Here is a 17,855-nt window from a genome sequence, read left to right on the forward strand (position 1 = left end):
TTAATGCAGATGATGAACTCGGACTTGAAAAGATAGTTCGACCAATGGGTCGAGATAAGGCGAAAAAAAAGAGGGTCTTCATCGAATACATCGGGAGAGTCGAATTCATTCAAAAGGTCGTTAGTAATTTCGAAATTTATAATTTGATTTTTGAAAGTCATTTGATTTTTGAAAAGGGGAAATTGGAGGAGAAAAGGAAAGATCGACATTAGAAGCAAAGAGCACGAAAAGAAAAACAAAAAAGTCGTGATATGAATTTTTTAACAAAAGCAATCGTTCATCTCAACAAAAACGAGTTCGATATGTTTTGAGGGCTAGAGCGGAATTTATTAAAAATATTATAATTAGTCTTATTTTGTAGTATTTTAATTTAATTATAGTTTTTAGCAATGTAATCGTATTTAATTAAACTAATGAAGTACTCTCCTTTTATTAAATTTATATAATTATATTTTATTAAATTATATTTTGTTTAAATAAAAAATGCAAAACAAAAAAGTATGATAATATATGGTGACAAGAAAATGATGTGATGCTGACGTGACATGTCAAAAATATGGTAATTTGTGTTATAACACCCACTAGTCTTAGTGTTTCAACTTCACATATCAAAATACATTTCAAGGTCTAACCATGATCCAAAACCCGACACGAAAATAAACGGATTTTGACATAACTTGACACAAACATACACGGGTAAGGTTGAAGTCAAAGTTTTTCAACTTGTTTACTGTTTCGACACGATACGACACGTTTGTCGAATCTAAGTTAACTAGTTGCCGTTTTCTAAAGTATAAAATTTATAATAATTAACTTGCCATTAACAAAGTTAAATTAAGACAACAAAATCCAACAAACTACGTTATACATTTGGAGTTTACTCTTGTAAACAACTCAAACTCATCCATTGATACATCATGGGGGCAAAACTGTCATAAACCATAAAGTTCAATTCAGATTTCAGACTTTAATAATTTTGAGTCTAAAATAATAAAATCTCGTCGCCTGATCCAGTGCCCGTATAGCAAGCCGCCGATCCACCGCCGGTGGAGACACCGTCTCTTCTTTTACTAGTTGTCAGGCAGCGTACTCGCATCCACCACCATGTCTGCTTCGATAAGGCGCAGAATCCAAATCGAGGTTAACTCCTCCGATACAATAGACGATGATAAGGAGAAAACAGATCTCGGCAGCGATGAGCCCACACCGTCCGACGGAAACGTCACAGAAGATCACGATCCTTTCTCCGGAGGTAAAGTCCGTAGGAAAGCATCTATTGCCAGAAGTTTCAGAGGCGATTATATTGATGTTCGCTCCAAGCCCTATCTCATGAAAATTCTCGAAAAACAAGGCAAGTGAATTGAGTCATTTCCAAATATAAAAGTCAAATTGTTGATGTACTAGCTTATCTTTCAATTATGATATTTTTGAATTAAGTTCATCAACTGATTGATGATGAAGTAGCTCGATTGAATCAGTTGAATACAACAAGATGCAATTTGTTCAACTCTACCCGTGGTAGATATTTGGTGTGAGCATTCAGATGTCTGTTATTTTGGATAGTATAGAGCTTGAGGCAGCTAGCAGGATTAGCAATATGCTGATTAGATATATATTTTTTTTCATGGAGTGATAGTTGAAGATATGCAGGTGACAGGGGAGTCATCTTTGCTGATGAAGTTCTCAAGTTTACAGGTTCAGGAAAGATGAAACGCAGAATTCTTGTAATTACCAATTTTGCCATCTACGTTGTTGATCAAGAGACATATACACTTAAAAGACGGATTGCCCTTGCTGCAGTCGAGAAGCTTTGTTTGAGTGAATTAAGTGATAATTTTTTTTCCATTATCGTCCCTACCGAGTATGATCTTCTCTTGGCTAGTACTCGCAAGACTGAGATTGTAAGCCTGTTGGTGGAATCTATGAAGAACACATCAAATTACGAATTGGAAGTTCACCTATCTAACAGGTAATTGTAAATTTGTAATGTGCATTAGTTTTGATGCTTTTGTCATTTCATCATGCGTCAACTTACTTTCATTTCTTTCTAATACAAATACTTGTTAACTAGATTTTTGGTCCTTTTGTATATCGGATTATTGCAATTGTGGTATTTATTTGAGCCTTTTGCATTCCAAGAAAATGATTATACATTTGGGATCAAAATTGCAAAATTAGCTATACTTTGATTTATTTCTTAGACCATCTCCGACCCATAAGACCATTCTCAGTATTCATTTCCTTACTAATTAGCATCAGTTTTTACATCAAAAAGTATATAGCAACAAATGATGAAAAAATGGGATTTGGGGTGGGGTGGGGTGGGGTTGGGTTGGAGGTGCCCATATTAAGGCATTGTACTTTCAACTTCTTTTCTAATTAGAACATTATACTTTGAGAAATCAACCAAATTATTTCATTTAAATTTTCATTGTCGTAGTTTGTACTTGAATGACAGTGTTATAATTGGGTAGATTTTTTCAAAGTATAATCAATAATGATGTAATAAAAAGAAATGAAAGTAGAATGTTATAATAAAGAAATTAATAAAAGTACGTTGCTAATTCTTGCATTGAATCCTTCCTTTTGTGTTTTTGCTTATTTAGTTCTTGTGTCTGTCGTCATGCTTTTGCAGTTTTGAGTACCATGCTACTTCTGAGATAGTTAAAGAAATTCAGTTTGAGGAGGTTGAAGGTAAACCTATTTTCACCAACTTATATTCGTTACTACAATTTACATTTTCTTGAACTACAACATTTACAATTAACCCTTAATTTACTTATTATATTTCAGGTGGTATCCGAACAAGAATTGTGAAAAAGTAAAGAGCTGTTTATGTTCATAGTTATTCGTAAGCAGTTGTTTTGTAATTCTTTTATTTTTGTGTGTAATATGATTGTTTTCCTTTCCAACTTTTACAGTTAACCCTAATTGAACATGATTTCGAGTTTTCTCTGTTTTGTATTATATTTTAGCACTTATGCAAACAACGTTTCACTTTATTCCAAGTTTATGTAACAAAGTGGTTTGTTTTTTATAGGACCAAAAGATACACTACTTTACTGGTAAGTGGTTATATGATAGAAACATAAAATTAGTTCTTTTTGTTTCAATGTTGCATATTTCTGCCAGGCAAATTTCGTTTAAAAGACAATTTTGTTGCATAAAGTAGGATACTCTAAAAGTAACACATTTTTACATAAATAAGCATTCTACCTGTAACCTATTTCAGTATGGGAGGAAACTATGATTGAAATACATTTGATAACATGGTTTGTTTTTTTTCCATTAAGTCTTATATGGATAGGAAAATGACTATCTTTCTTTAATAAATGAAGATTTTTTTTTGCCACTTGTTACACTCTCACTTAATTTGCCAAATGTCATTTTGTCGTTATTTTGAATTAATTTTTTTTTCCACGTATTATTTTATGAGTTTTTCTATTTTATTAAATTTCATATAATATTTTAATGTAGTAATTATAACTGATGTAGGAATAAATGGATGTCAATTTTATTAATGAAATTACTTTTTAATTTCAAAATTCTTAAAATTAAAGCTCATTAGTGTATTTTATTTATTTAAATTATTTGTTTAAATTACCTTTTATTTTATTTTTCTTATAAATTTAAAGTTTTCAAATATTTTGACCTTTATATTTAATTTTTTTTAAATTAATCCATATAATAAATAAATCTCACAACTAGTTATATGTTTATTTACCTTTACATTGATGTTATCATAGAAAAAGCTGGGAGTAAAAAAAAAAAAGGGAAATAAATAAAAGGTTAGTGTATTGGCTTAACCTATGTTATTTGGCTTAACCCATTAAGTCATTATGTCCAGATTAAGGCAAAAAATAGCAATCATGTATGCTCAACTAAACATGTAACATATTATGATTCCTATAACATATTACATTCCTTATAAAAACATTCCAAGAAGCAAACAAAAGGCCTCCTAACATGTTATGCACCAAATGTCTTATTGATATAAATTTCGATTGTAAACAATAAAAGGCTGTTATATTTATATTACGCTAGACTAGATACACCAGTGATTCGAATGTTCTCCACCAATTTCACGACCTCCGCCATTTTTGGCCTCTGCTCCGGCGACTTCCCAACACATTGCATGGCTATCTGCAACATCTCAACCATCTCCTCTTCTATATTGGGGTACTTCAAAAGCTCCACATCAAAAACCTCAGCTGTCCATTCCTCCTGAACCACTGAGTGCACCCATCTCACCAAGTGCACCACCTCATTCCCACACGTTGCATTAGCCGGTGACTTTCCGGTGAGAAGCTCAAGTAGTAAAACCCCAAAAGAGTAGACGTCTGATGCTTGGTAGATTTTCTTGGCGGCCATTGTTTCCGGTGCTTGGTAGCCACCGCCCCTCACCGCCGCCGGAGTCGTCACTGCCGCCAGTCCCATTTCAGAGATACAACCGTTGCGGTGGCGGTTGAGGAAGGTGTTGGAGGATTTTATGTTTCCATGAACAAGCTTTCCTCCGGATTGTGTGTGGATGTGAGTTATTCCTTTTGCTACTCCCACTGCTATTTTTAATCGGCTTTCCCAATCTAAAGGTTTCGTATTATTTCCTATTTTTGCTGCAAAATGAAAATCAGACCATCAACAACAAAATAAATAAGAAACATTCCCTTAAGTTTACAACTTACCATGTAACATCGAAGAAACGCTTCCTTCATTGAAGTAGTCATACACCATTAACTTTTCATCTTTGGAGTAGTAATAAGCTCTTAAAGGAACCACATTCTCATGTCGTATGCTTCCAACAACCTCCATTTGTTGCTCAAATTCCCGTTTTGTTACATACACGTCTTTTAATCTCTTCACCACAACTGCATTTGAATCCTCCAATGCTGCTTTATAAGTTGTACCGAAAGTACCCTTCCCCAGAACCTCTGCAGAAGCCCTAAAAAGATCCTCCAAGTTGAACGCCAGGTTACTTCCCTCAAAGAAAACCAGGTTCCCGTTTCCGTTTCCATTTCCAAGGCTTCTCGATCGCAAATTCTCCATGCCCTTTTGATTCTTATCTGTTCTCTGCAGATCCTGATTTTTAGCTTCCGTCTTCAAATGCCAAACAACCAATAGCAAAGCAAGTAGTCCTAGCACTAATACGGAACAACCGATCACGATCCCAAGGACTGCAGATTCACTCAGTTTGGAGGGTTTCTTTTGAGGAGAAAGAGCAGGAAGCGATAATGAACCAGAGTTTGGTGCGAGGTTGTTTCCGAGAAAAGCCGAGCTAGGAAATCTTCCGAGAGATCGAGGCACGGTTCCAGTGAAAAGATTGTTGGACAAATCTATAATCTGTAAACTCGAGATACGGAAATCGGGGATTTCACCGGAAAGTGAGTTGTTAGCGAGACTCAAAACTGTGAGGTGAGTCAGACTTGAAATGGAAGGAGAAATGCTTCCGGTAAAACCATTGTGGGAGAGATTAAGAACAGAGAGATTGTCCCAGACGGATAAATTCAAAGGTAATGGACCAGAGAAGTTATTGCATTGAAGATGTAGAGATGTTAAGTTTTTCAGATTGGAGAAATCAGATGGAAAAGGACCTGATAATCCATTGGATCTTAAACTCAAGATCTGAAGATTTGATAGTCTGCTGAGAGTGTTTGGAGGTATAGGGCCATGAAAACTAAGCGCAGGCAAACGAAGAGCTATTATCGATGAACGTTGATGATCACATGTCACCCCAGTCCAGTTACTACAAGCCAACGAATTCATTCGCCAGTTAATCGCAGAAGAATGCGGAATTTTTTGGATGAAATCGAGTAAGATCTTCTTATCTTCTGTAGGTTCAGTTGTAACTAGAGAGAAAATAGCCCCAAACAAGAATACTGCAATGAAACTGAACTTGTTCATCGTCTCCGTTTTCTCTCAAAACCTACAAAACCTTCCACGTCTGCATGAAATCTAACATAAGGAACGAGTAAATACACAAAACTTTAACAAAATCAGTGTATGATAGAATCACAAAACCATTATCTTCATTCTGTTGAACATAGACCTAATTAAACTGAAAAAAAAAAAAACGTAAATATATGAATGTACGTCTTCCTGTGTTTCGGAATGCAATTGAAGGTCGGCACATTCAGAAAACGCCTTCATGATTTCGTATACAGCACACATATTCATGATTGTACGAATGCCAAATTTGCAAAAAAGGAAAAGTTAAAGCTAGAAACTCACCAATGGACGAACAGATCTCAACTGCTTGGGCTCTGTAACAACTCCATCAAAACCTCCAAACAATCGGGCTTATGTGTCGATTTTACTCGAGAAGCGGACGTATAGAAATGTCGAAAGGGAACGAACAATGAAACGGCAGAAAGAAACTCTGCTCAAATCTGAGTGAGTGAGAGAGATTGCGTGTGGCAGAAGGATTAATAATTTTTGTACGGAAAAAGTGAGTAAATTCTACTATTGGTGTTGCAGGGAGAGATATGGCGGGATAACTGGAGGATGCACATGGTGATGGAGTATAGACGAAGAACTTTAATCAAAGTGTCTTTGTAAAACTAAAAGAAAAATAACAAAATATTATTATAACATTATTAACATATGCATTGATGGGCATGTTTTTTTGTACAAAAAGAATTATAATAAGTTTTACAAAAACCATTCTTTTCTCCTTTTTCTGCATAAACATGTATATGTGTTTTATATATATCATAGTATCATAGTATCAATATGAAATTATCATTTCTAATCAAACTAGCTGTATAAAATAATATTTAAAAATGTTTGTTGTTTAAAACTATAAAAAAGAAATCACTTGTTTGTATGTCTCATGTAGGAAAACCACAAAACTTATCATATTTCATAATAAAAAAATTAACTTTTCTGTTTTTATAATAAATAAATTACGCTTTAATTACAATTCTTATACCGCATAACAATATATTTACTACTTATGATAAAAGAAATAAATATATTAAAAAACAATTTTTAACCGTTTTGATAGGTTCTATTTTTATAAATGAGGATGAAGTTAAGTATCAACAAATCAGAGTGGCGCAGCGGAAGCGTGGTGGGCCCATAACCCACAGGTCCCAGGATCGAAACCTGGCTCTGATAAATAAGAGTAGCTTCCGCCTTAATTTTGTTTTTGCTTTCTACATTCCAGACGCTGTCGTTTTGTAAAGCAACGGACAGGATCTAATAGAGGCCCCGCGATATATCGGGGTTACATGCTAAAAGTTTATTAAAAAAACATACAGAAAACGAAAAGAACAGGAAAACCCTAATTCTTCAATTTCCTTTAAAATATCGCGAGAAAATCCGACAACCGACACCATTTTTTCCGAATCTGCAACCTCCGCTTATCTCTCATTCATCAATTATAAGTGAAGATCTCATTCACTTCGTTTCGCTCACCCTCTGTAAGCCATCTCTTATTTCTCGCTACTTTCTCCCTCATTTTCTCTTCATTAAGTACTTAGTAAAATCTACAACCCTAATTTCTATCGTAAGAAGATAAAAGTTTGTGTGCTTATCGATTCCTAATCTCTAGAATTTTCGTGCTTATCGATGCGTGTAGTGAAATAATTGAAATAAATATTTGAACTTCTTCCCTGACCCGAGTTTCTATTAGCTCATGTTTTTTTATCCCTAGAAGCTTTCTGAACTCGAAATTTAGAGAAAAAAAAAAGTCGGTAACTTTGCCTTCTAATTATGGATTTTATGAAGATTGATTGATCCAGTTGTATCATTTTTTGTGCTGCCTTTGCTAGCAGATTAATTAGACACCTAGAACCAAGTATCTAGTAGATCTGCCAGACCATGAGGAATTCGTTCAATTTTTTTTTTTTTTTTTTACATTTTGCTTGTTCAATTCGTTCATTTGACTGAAGAAATGCATAAATTTGCTGGAAAAGTTTTTATGCTACAATCTTTTGATTGAAATCCATTACATTTTTGTTGGAAAAAGGAATTTTCCATTCTAAGTATATCTTTTTAATGCACTTGACACTTATGCTAAGATTAGTGATAAAATTCAGAGACATTTTAAGTACATCTTTTGAATGTAATTCCCTACTAAATACTAACTATAACAAAAAAATTTCTCTATTAATGTAACCAGGGTGAAATGCAAGGTGTATTCTCTACATAAGTAAGTCCCTATCTTTTCTTGATTTGGAGTTTTTTTTGTCATCTCTCTGAATCATAGAATCATATGCAATTTGAACAAAGTTCATTTATAAGATTGATTTTTTTTTTTTTTGGGGGGCAGTGGTACGAGAGAAAGATGTTTGTTGGGAATATGCTGAGAAACTAGACGGAAACAAGGTGAAATGCAAATTCTGTCTTAGAATTTTAAACGGTGGCATAAGTAGACTAAAGCATCATCTTTCTAGACTTCCAAGTAAAGGTGTAAATCCATGTAGCAAAGTTAGAGATGATGTGAGCGATAGAGTTAGGAACATAATAGCATCAAAAGAAGACATTAAAGAAGTTCCTTCAACAAAAAAACAAAAAAGAGAAGAACCCAAATCTTCTCCTATAACCATCTCTCAAAATAGAAGTCTTGTTACCCTAGAAACATTATCATCTCCAATCACCAAAATCTTTCCCAACATTACCCAAAATGCCCCTAGTAATAACCAAGAAGTTGCAGAAAGAAACATAGCCCTTTTCTTTTTCGAAAACAAACTAGACTTCAGTGTAGCCCGTTCTTCATCTTACCAATTAATGATTGATTCAATCACGAAATGTGGTAATGGGTTTAAAGGTCCTTCACCCGAAACCCTAAAAAACAATTGGTTAGAGATTATAAAAACCGAAGTCTCTTCACAATCTAAAGAAATTGAAAAAGAATGGACAACAACAGGTTGCACCATAATTGTGGAAACATGGACAGATCACAAATCAAGAACTTTAATCAACTTCCTAATTTCATCTCCATCAAGCACATTCTTCCATAAATCCGTAGACGCGAGTTCTTACTTCAAGAACACAAAGTTCTTAACCGATTTGTTCGATTCTGTAATCCAAGAATTCGGTCCCGAAAACATCGTTCAGATAATCTTGGACAACACTTTGAATTGCACAAGTGTAGTGAATCATATTCTCCAAACTTATGGGACGATATTCGTGTCCCCATGTGCTTCACAATGTCTAAATGCAATCTTGAAAGAGTTTTCAAAGATAGATTGGGTGAATCGTTGTATCTTACAAGCACAAGTTATTTCAAAATTCATATACAATGATTCATCGGTTCTTGATATGATGAAAAAGTACACTGTAAATGAAGAAATCATCAAAACGGGAATCACAAAATACGTGTCTCACTTCCTTTCATTGCAATCCATCTTAAAACAACGTTCAAGATTGAAACACATGTTTAATTCCCCTGAGTTCACCAACAACCCTGTGTATGGAAATAAACCACAAAGTATCACATGCATTGAGATTCTTGAAGACAATGAGTTTTGGCGGGGGGTGGAGGAGTGTGTGGCAGTTTCCGACCCGTTTCTAAAGGTGATGAGGGAGGTTTCCGGTGGGAAACCGGCGGTGGGGTCCATTTATGAGCTGATGACAAAAGCTAAGGAGTCGATTAGGACTTATTACATTATGGATGATATAAAGTGTAAAACTTTTTTTGATATTGTGGATCAAAAATGGCAGAGCCACCTTCATTCACCTTTACATTCGGCTGCTGCTTTCTTGAATCCAGGTATTCAATATAATCCAGAAATCAAGTTTCTTGGATCGATAAAAGAAGATTTTTTTAGGGTTTTGGAGAAATTGCTTCCAACTCCTGAATTGAGACGAGATATTACAAATCAAATTCTGTTGTTCACAAGGGCCACAGGGATGTTTGGATGCAATCTTGCTAAGGAGGCCATTGATGCTGTTTCACCTGGTAAGTTTTTGGTGCCTTTTTTTTTAAACTGTCTGAAAGTGTGAGTAAATGACGATTTTACCCTTGCGTACAGGAATTTGGTGGGAGCAATACGGCGACTCGGCTCCGACACTACAACGAGTTGCAATGAGAATACTGAGTCAAGTGTGCAGCAGTTGTACATTCGAGAGACATTGGAGTATGTTTCAACAAATACATTCGGAGAAAAGAAATAAGATAGATAAAGAAACTTTGAATGATATTGCATACATACATTACAATCTAAAGCTATCAAGGGCAAAAAGGTCAAGTTTAGAGAATGATCCGATACAGGTGGAGGATATTGATATGACTTCAGCATGGGTTGCAGAGAGTGAGAACCCGACCCCGACTCAGTGGCTTGATCGATTTGGTTCGGCTCTTGATGGTAATGATTTGAATACCAGACAGTTTAGTAATTCTATATTTGGTCCAAATGATCATATGTTTAATTTGTAGGCCAGATTGTATAAAATTAAAAACCACTATATTTTGGTCATTTTTATGGTTTAACAACTATATATTTCAATTTCATCAATGAAAGTTAAAGCCAATTTTTTAATTTTTTTTGGTGTTGACCACTTTTGACCTGTTATGACCTCCTATAGCATGTCAAAGTGGTCAACATAGAAAAATTTGTCAAACTGGTTTGCTTTCATTAGCAAAATTGAAATATAGTAGTTAAACCATAAAAATGGTTAAAATACTGTGTTTTTTTAATGTATTTTGCACTTATTTGTAATAAATATAACGTGAATTATATTTGGTAGCAAATGATATCGATAGCCAAAGAATTTGATTGGTGATCGGTTTAGGTTTGGATTAGTAAAAGTGTACATTTGGTATATCTGTACTCCCCCTCCTCCATACATACATTATTGAATGTGATGCAAAGACATAAATGTTTGGCAAATATAAAATTTACCTTGTTAATTCTAACTTTAATCAAATAACTTTTGTTAAAGATAATCAATAAAATGATTTGGATGAGTAAATGTATACGTTTGGTATGTCTTGTATCTCATAAAATGATTTTTTGCGCTCTTTCATCATTCATAGCCTTGTCTCAATACAAAAGTATATAGCGATGTGTTGGGTCGATGCAACATGCAAGATTGTACAACTAAATTATTATCACATCTGTAATTCTCATAAAAGACTTCAAATTTCAAAACATCATCACCATTAAAGGATACAAAACATACAATACAAGAGAAGTTCATATGTAAATACTCAATCAACAAAATTGTACGTTCGTTTTCGTTTTTCAGATCAAGATTATTCTTGACATAATAGTAGTTGTAATACACGACATATAATAAAAAATAAACTAGTAGACTAAATTAAGCACCACTCACTCCCTCCTAAAAAAAAAAAAAAAAGAAGAAGAACACGACACAAGAGCTTCTGTTTAGACCTTCCTGACCTGAATATTATGGGTGGATTGGAACCGCCAGATGGGCTGCCTCCCACTCTGAACAAGTGCCACCTGTTCACCTTCCTTTATCATCCCTTGATTCTGCACACACAAAATAATTATATATTAGTATTTCTTAAAGGAAAAAAATAATAATGAAATTACAGTTAAATATTAAAACATAGATTTACCTTCAATGTACCAAGAGCATTTGCGAATGTCTCCTCAGCATCATTAGAGAACTCCATGTAAATCGGGCATACTCCTTGATACAAAGCCAACTTCTGTTGTACTCTTTTCCTGGTTTACAAACAACAATTATTTATTTAAATATTAGCATATATATATAATGAAATTACAGTTATTGATAGCATAAGCATATTATATGATTTGTGAGTGACTTACTCATTTGTGAAGGCAAAAATAGTGCCAGTGGGGCGATAATGGCTCAATAAAACAGCCATGAAACCAGTTCTAGTGAACACCACAATTGATGTTCCAAGAGTGTTGGACATTGATGTCGCATGGAATGCAAACATTTCACTCATATGATTCTGCAACATATACTATATAATAAGTAATTTTAAAAGTATTATTCACTCGTAATTAAATTTTTAACAAAAAAAAAAAAGTCAACCTTAAAGGCTTGACCAAGATTAGAGGGTGTGACACCACCGGCTATGCTGGCTTCGGTTCTCAACGACACCGTGTGCATTACTTTAACGGCTTTTAAGGGAAACCTGCAACATGCACCAAGACATTAATTAGTAAATGACCATTTTACCCTTTAAAAAAAAAAGTCTTACTTTCCATGAGCTGTTTCTCCGGATAGCATAACTGCATCAGCACCCTCTCTAACAGCAATAGCAATGTCGGAGACCTCAGCTCTTGTTGGTGTGGGATGAACTATCATGCTTTCAAGCATATTTGTTGCAACAATCACAGCTTTTCCCATGCTACGACATGTCCTGATTATCTCTTCCTAAATTAAACCACAATTAATCACTCTAACTCTACTAATGAATCACAAGACCTTTAACCAAAAAACCAAAACTTTCTTACCTGCAACAATGGAACCTCTTCAATAGGCAACTCTGCTCCAAGATCTCCTCTTGCAACCATTGCCTGACCAAAGTAAAGCAACATCATCAGTTTAGGGTTTTTAGGGATTAGGGTTTAGGGTTTAGCAACAAAACAAATTTACCCCATCTGATGCTGTGATGATTGATTGTAAGTTTGGTATAGAGTCTGCACTTTCTATTTTTGGAATTACTTGGATATCTGCATTACAGCCTAACAAAAGAGAAACAACATAGCAATGAAGTTCAAAGTAATAGAATCTGATCCATGTGTGTGTGTTGGCGTGTTGTTGTTATTCTTACTTTTGAGGTAATTCTTCAACTCAATGATGACGTCTGCATCTTTAACAAAGGAGACTGCATAGAAATCAACTTGATTGTCCACTCCAAATTTGATATCATCCCAGTCCTTTTCTGTTGCAATATAGTATCATCATTATATTCCCAAAGGTTGATAATCTTCAAAAGAAATATGAAAATTATTGAAGTCATTAGAAAGATTATGGTTATTGAGTCTAACCAGTAATGGATGGAAGAGTTGCACTTTTTCCTCGAACATTTAAGTGGCGTCTGGATTTGAGTTCACCACCATCCACAACTTCACATTTGACTGAATCTTCAGTTTTGGACTTAACCAACAAAGACATCATACCACCTATGTGTAAGCATATGCTGTCATTTATGTTTTCAAGTTGTGTGGAAATTGACCTAATCTATTTCAAGTAGTATCCTGAATGTAAAAGTAAAACAATCAGGTGTGATGTAAAAGGTCATTTTAAGCATACCATCAACCAAAAGCATGTCACCAGCTTCAACATCATTCACAAAATCATCGTAGTTAACACTAACACAGTCTGCTGTCCCAACACCCCTTTTTATGGTGAAAGTGAATTCTTCACCATTTACTAAGTTAACAGGCTGTGGCAAGTCCCCACTCCTGACTTCAGGCCCCTGTGAACAGATGAAAATATTATGATTCCTTCTGAATGATTGGCAAAAAAAAAATCCTGATAAAAGATGAAGCCTACCTTTGTGTCGAGCATAATGGCAATAACATTATCCTTGGATTGAGCATTGTATTCTTTAACCAAGTCGATAACTTTCTGATGAGATGCATGGTCTCCATGGGACATGTTCAGTCTTGCTACATTCATCCCAGCCTCAGCCAGCTTCCATATCATTTCCTTGGTGTCTGTGGATGGACCTATTGTGCAAACAATTTTTGTCTTGCGTTTCACCAATGGTCTGGACCATATACCTACCGATGAATCACCTTGCTGTAAAACTTCCGGTGATTGATGATTCCTTTCTATCTGATGACAAAAAGAAATTTTCGTATCAGGTTAAAAGCAGCCCAGAATGAAGATGAAAGAGATTATGGACAACACATATAATTGCAATGATAGAAGGGGCGGTTTTAACAGTGTAAAGTTGGCGTTTGATGCAGTTTTAAGCTCGACAAATACTGGCTGATAGATGAATGCTGAACGTAAATTGGTCACAAAATCCATTTTTGCATTTAAAACCTAATACGACTGAAATAAAAGATCCAGCGGTATGTTTGAGCGTAAGCTGAAATCAAGCATGACAACCAATCCAGATCAACCAAAACCAACCAACGAGAAAAAATTAAAGCTATATACGACCTTGGTTACGTCTTCAGGTGTAACCGGAATAACTTCGACCTCCTGTCTCCTTGCGGTGACGCTAAGAACACGGTGGTGGTTCTGACTAATCCGATCATTGTTACCAATCAGAAGTTTGGAAGCGAAACCACTAGGCTTGATCTTTTCAATCTGATTGCTAAGAGAACCGGAAGAGCTAGGGCACGCAAATGAAGTATGAGTCAACTTGGAAGCAACCACTTGAGCCATTGATTGTTGGAAAACTCAAATCAAATTTGATTATTTTGATAGGGAGCAGGAAGAACCAAATCAAATGGAATCAACAGGTAGATATAATTTTGCAGACCAAAATGAGGATTATTATAAAATGAGGGTGAGGGCGATGGTATCCGTGTGAAGTTGTGTTTGGGGAAATCGCCGCTTATATTTTGGAGAGAAAGATGGAATGGCCGTTTCTCGTTTGTATCGAAGAGGCGTAGCAAAACAAGTGCAGTGCTGAGTGGACTTTCCTGAATAGGTGTTGCTGTTGCTTCAAAATTGAAATCAAAACTTTTTTTTTAGAATATTATTTCAAAACTATGTAAATGAATTTGACCCGAAAATCCAAATCGAATTGAAACCTAAATCGAACCGAACCGAATTGGGCCACAATAAACAATTCGATTCAAGTTTCGGGTATCTATATTATGTTTATTCGGTTATTGGGTTATTCCGTCCGGGTTTATCCAAACAAGAGTTTATTCAATTTTAAATACTCTGAATAAGCATTCCTCATCCCCTTTATCTGATCAATAGAAATCAAAATTACGATTCACACTTTTGTCATTGTCGTTCATAACAGGAAAAAAAAATTATGTTTGTTCTGTCGTTTCAAAATCGACCAATCCTCTTATCTATTTCCAAACTCAAAATCACTTCTGTTGATCTTTCCTCTTGTTTCAAAACTTTCAAAAATCGACCATTTCTATTGTCTTTAAAGATTCATGAATTCCTACTTTGTCTAATTATGGAAAATTGGGCTCCAACTCAAGAAACTCAAGTAAGAAATTAATTATCATTATGTTAATATACTATGTAAATGTTATTCTTTCAATATGTTATTGTATTAAGTTAGTCTTTGAATGTGTTATGTTGATTTATAAAAGTACATTGTTGTTCTATTATTCGGGTTATAGAAGCCTAATACGGTTTATTCGGTTTTTTTTAGTTATATTATGTCCTTAATCATCTTGTACATGTTATTCAGGTAATAACCGAACCGAACAAATTAATACCCAAACCGAACCGAACCCGTATTGGTTAATTGTTTCAGTTTTCGGTTCATGCAATTACCCTTATTTGGTTTTCGGGTTATTCGGGTTCTGCTCGGTTCGGTCTACTTTCGTCCCGAATAACATCCCTAGTTAAAACTCAAAATTAGGTGTGACTATTTGGATCGGTATCATAGAAATTGATGGATTTTGGACTGGATCTAGGTTTAGGCTTAGTATTTTCCGGTTTTGTACCTGTTGAGCTGATACAGGTTTAGGTGCATATGTTATAATTCTTTGAAGCCCTACGGAACGTTAGTTTATCTATTACGATTGTAGGGATGAACATTTGGTTTGAATCTGACCGGACCTACTCTTGAACCGAACTGGTATTACAGAAATTGATGGACCTTGTACTGAACCTTTTAGACTTATTGAATACAGGTCCGGTCCAATCCATATTGCTTGTTTCCTTAATGATTAAATCATATTAAATATTAAATTTTTTAATGTATAAAAGTAGTATTATATCCATTATCAAATGTGGGTACATCTTAATTGTGAAATGTGAAAGATATTTATCCTTCGAATTTTCAACATACAAAATTGGTATTGGAGATGCATATTTATACATCTTTTAGTATATTTATATTTCAACTAATATTGGTTATATTTACACCTTTGGTTTATCAACAAAATATAATTGATACAATTTTTTTATAAAAAATCTACATCTAATGTTTTAAAAATTGATTGTGTTGTTTAATTTACTTTATAAATAGATTGTTTTTAATGTGCTAAGTGAAATTCAACTATCTAAATCTAATAAACTGTTTAAATAGTTTTTTGTTGGCTTTATCATGTCGATTCAACCTGGTTTTTTAAGAAACCGTACGATTCGATCCGATCTAGAAATTAGCATAAAATCGATCATTGTTAAACCACTCTCGTATCATATTTTGGTGTCCTCATTCTGAACGATTCAACTAGATTTGTATAACATTGGCTACATCACACCTAGTTTCAAATGTGAAGCATAAACAAAGTTTGTTAGGGATGTTTTTGCCGATTTCATTTGGAGTAAGTTACTCGCATCCACTATGTTAGAATAATTTAATTGAAAGATTAATTGATTTCTAGAAAAAACATAGTCTTCTTTAAATATTTATGATCCATTTGTGTAATATTAATGATGTTTGTGTTCTCATTAAAAATAACTCATTAATAGTATCCTATATGTTCAAATGTTCATATCAAAGTCTCTTTTTGGTTTGTTGTACTTAATGTAATAGGTCCCTATTTATATATATATATATATATATATATATATATATATATATATATATATATATATATATATATATAGAGGTTTAGGTTATTTTGTTTTTATTAACTACTGTGTCTCAGAATGCACAGATCTGGACCAGCGGATGGAATAGAATCAAAAGTCATGATCTGAGGGTCTATGATAATAGAATATGATAGCATTTACCATATAATCACACAAATTTTAGCATAAGGATATTTTAGTCAATTAACTTATATTAAAAAAGGAAATTTTTAGATTTTTAGGGATAATTAATTCCTTTATTTTTTAAAATCTGAATATTTTAAATTAATTCAAATTTAAAAATCCGATTTTATTATGTCAGAATGATAGAATGTCAACCATAAACTAGTAAATATAGTTTACGATTTTATTCTGTCAGAATCACAGGATGACAATCATAAACTAGTAAATACATTCTGAAAGAATATACAAAATCAATTCTTGAACTAATAATATACCAAATAATTACGTCGTATGATTGTGATTCATTGAATAATAATAACATTCTGAAAGAATAACAAATGTAATTCTTAAAAAATAGCAACATTCTTAAACAGTAAGGGTGATCATTTTTTAATTCATTCTTCAAGTCTTTCCCATTAGGTCTTCAAGCCTTTCCCATTAGGTCTTCAAGCCATTTGTATCACAAATTCATTGCCAAATATTTTGTAGTGATACATTTGTAATAACTGCACATTAAACATATAACTAATTAACTACAATTCCATCAGAATACAACAATAATATTCTTACAAAATAAACTATTCTTGTAGAATGGTTTTGAATATTCTCAAAGAATTTGTATTAATAACAGCTTATAGTATAATGAAATAAACAAAAATATTATAAAAAGGTAAACAATGTCTCAGGAAGAGAGCCTATCAAACAAGATGCATACCATTATTCTAACCATGGATGGTTAATAAGCCTTATCCTCTTCATTTTCTTTGCAAGCAAGTATAGAACATGACATACAAATTACATAAACAGGTGACAAGGAGGAACTAAGAGCATATATCCTGATAAAACCTCAATAACCTTACATAATAGGCATACAATTCTTCCAACCATAACAGTATAGAACATGACATACAAATTACATAAACAGGTGACAAGGAGGAACTAAGAACATCTATCCTGATAAAACCTCAATAACCTTACTCAATAGGCATGCCAATATAAATATGTAAATGTTGGAGGACCATTCATAGTCTAATTTTTTGCAAATTAAAGGG

The 17,855-nt window shown here is 33.9% G+C and overlaps 4 protein-coding genes across 6 annotated transcripts; 2 read left to right on the top strand and 2 right to left on the bottom strand.

Moving 5' to 3' along the window:
- The first annotated feature begins 947 nt into the window (after positions 1–947).
- On the top strand, positions 948–3,002 carry LOC111876441 (uncharacterized). The gene is made up of 4 exons (XM_023872970.3): positions 948–1,351; positions 1,651–1,969; positions 2,636–2,694; positions 2,794–3,002. The coding sequence occupies exons 1-4, from the start codon at positions 1,105–1,107 to the stop codon at positions 2,823–2,825; spliced, it is 657 nt and encodes a 218-aa protein (XP_023728738.1). The 5' UTR covers positions 948–1,104; the 3' UTR covers positions 2,826–3,002.
- An 870-nt stretch (positions 3,003–3,872) lies between these two features.
- On the bottom strand, positions 3,873–6,541 carry LOC111876462 (probable inactive receptor kinase At4g23740). 3 transcript variants are annotated; one of them, XM_023873001.3, is made up of 3 exons: positions 6,226–6,541; positions 4,683–5,920; positions 3,873–4,613 (listed from the first exon to the last, which is right to left on the bottom strand). In XM_023873001.3, the coding sequence occupies exons 2-3, from the start codon at positions 5,896–5,898 to the stop codon at positions 4,036–4,038; spliced, it is 1,794 nt and encodes a 597-aa protein (XP_023728769.1). In that variant the 5' UTR covers positions 5,899–5,920; positions 6,226–6,541; the 3' UTR covers positions 3,873–4,035. The 3 variants fall into 3 exon arrangements, with proteins under 3 accessions (XP_023728769.1, XP_023728765.1, XP_023728760.1); XM_023872997.3 differs by having other exon boundaries at positions 4,683–5,938; XM_023872992.3 differs by having other exon boundaries at positions 4,683–5,949.
- A 686-nt stretch (positions 6,542–7,227) lies between these two features.
- LOC111876450 (uncharacterized) lies at positions 7,228–11,304 on the top strand. The gene is made up of 4 exons (XM_023872981.3): positions 7,228–7,418; positions 8,120–8,149; positions 8,270–9,901; positions 9,975–11,304. Coding segments are annotated over exons 2-4 (2,037 nt in total). The 5' UTR covers positions 7,228–7,418; positions 8,120–8,148; the 3' UTR covers positions 10,379–11,304.
- LOC111876484 (plastidial pyruvate kinase 2) lies at positions 11,086–14,528 on the bottom strand. The gene is made up of 12 exons (XM_023873013.2): positions 14,062–14,528; positions 13,444–13,728; positions 13,201–13,366; positions 12,936–13,070; positions 12,719–12,829; positions 12,541–12,629; positions 12,399–12,461; positions 12,143–12,318; positions 11,974–12,076; positions 11,742–11,890; positions 11,528–11,636; positions 11,086–11,438 (listed from the first exon to the last, which is right to left on the bottom strand). The coding sequence occupies exons 1-12, from the start codon at positions 14,287–14,289 to the stop codon at positions 11,331–11,333; spliced, it is 1,722 nt and encodes a 573-aa protein (XP_023728781.1). The 5' UTR covers positions 14,290–14,528; the 3' UTR covers positions 11,086–11,330.
- Between the last annotated feature and the right edge of the window lie 3,327 nt (positions 14,529–17,855).

The sequence above is a fragment of the Lactuca sativa genome, chromosome 8 (assembly GCF_002870075.4).
Source record: "Lactuca sativa cultivar Salinas chromosome 8, Lsat_Salinas_v11, whole genome shotgun sequence".
Taxonomy (NCBI): domain Eukaryota; kingdom Viridiplantae; phylum Streptophyta; class Magnoliopsida; order Asterales; family Asteraceae; genus Lactuca; species Lactuca sativa.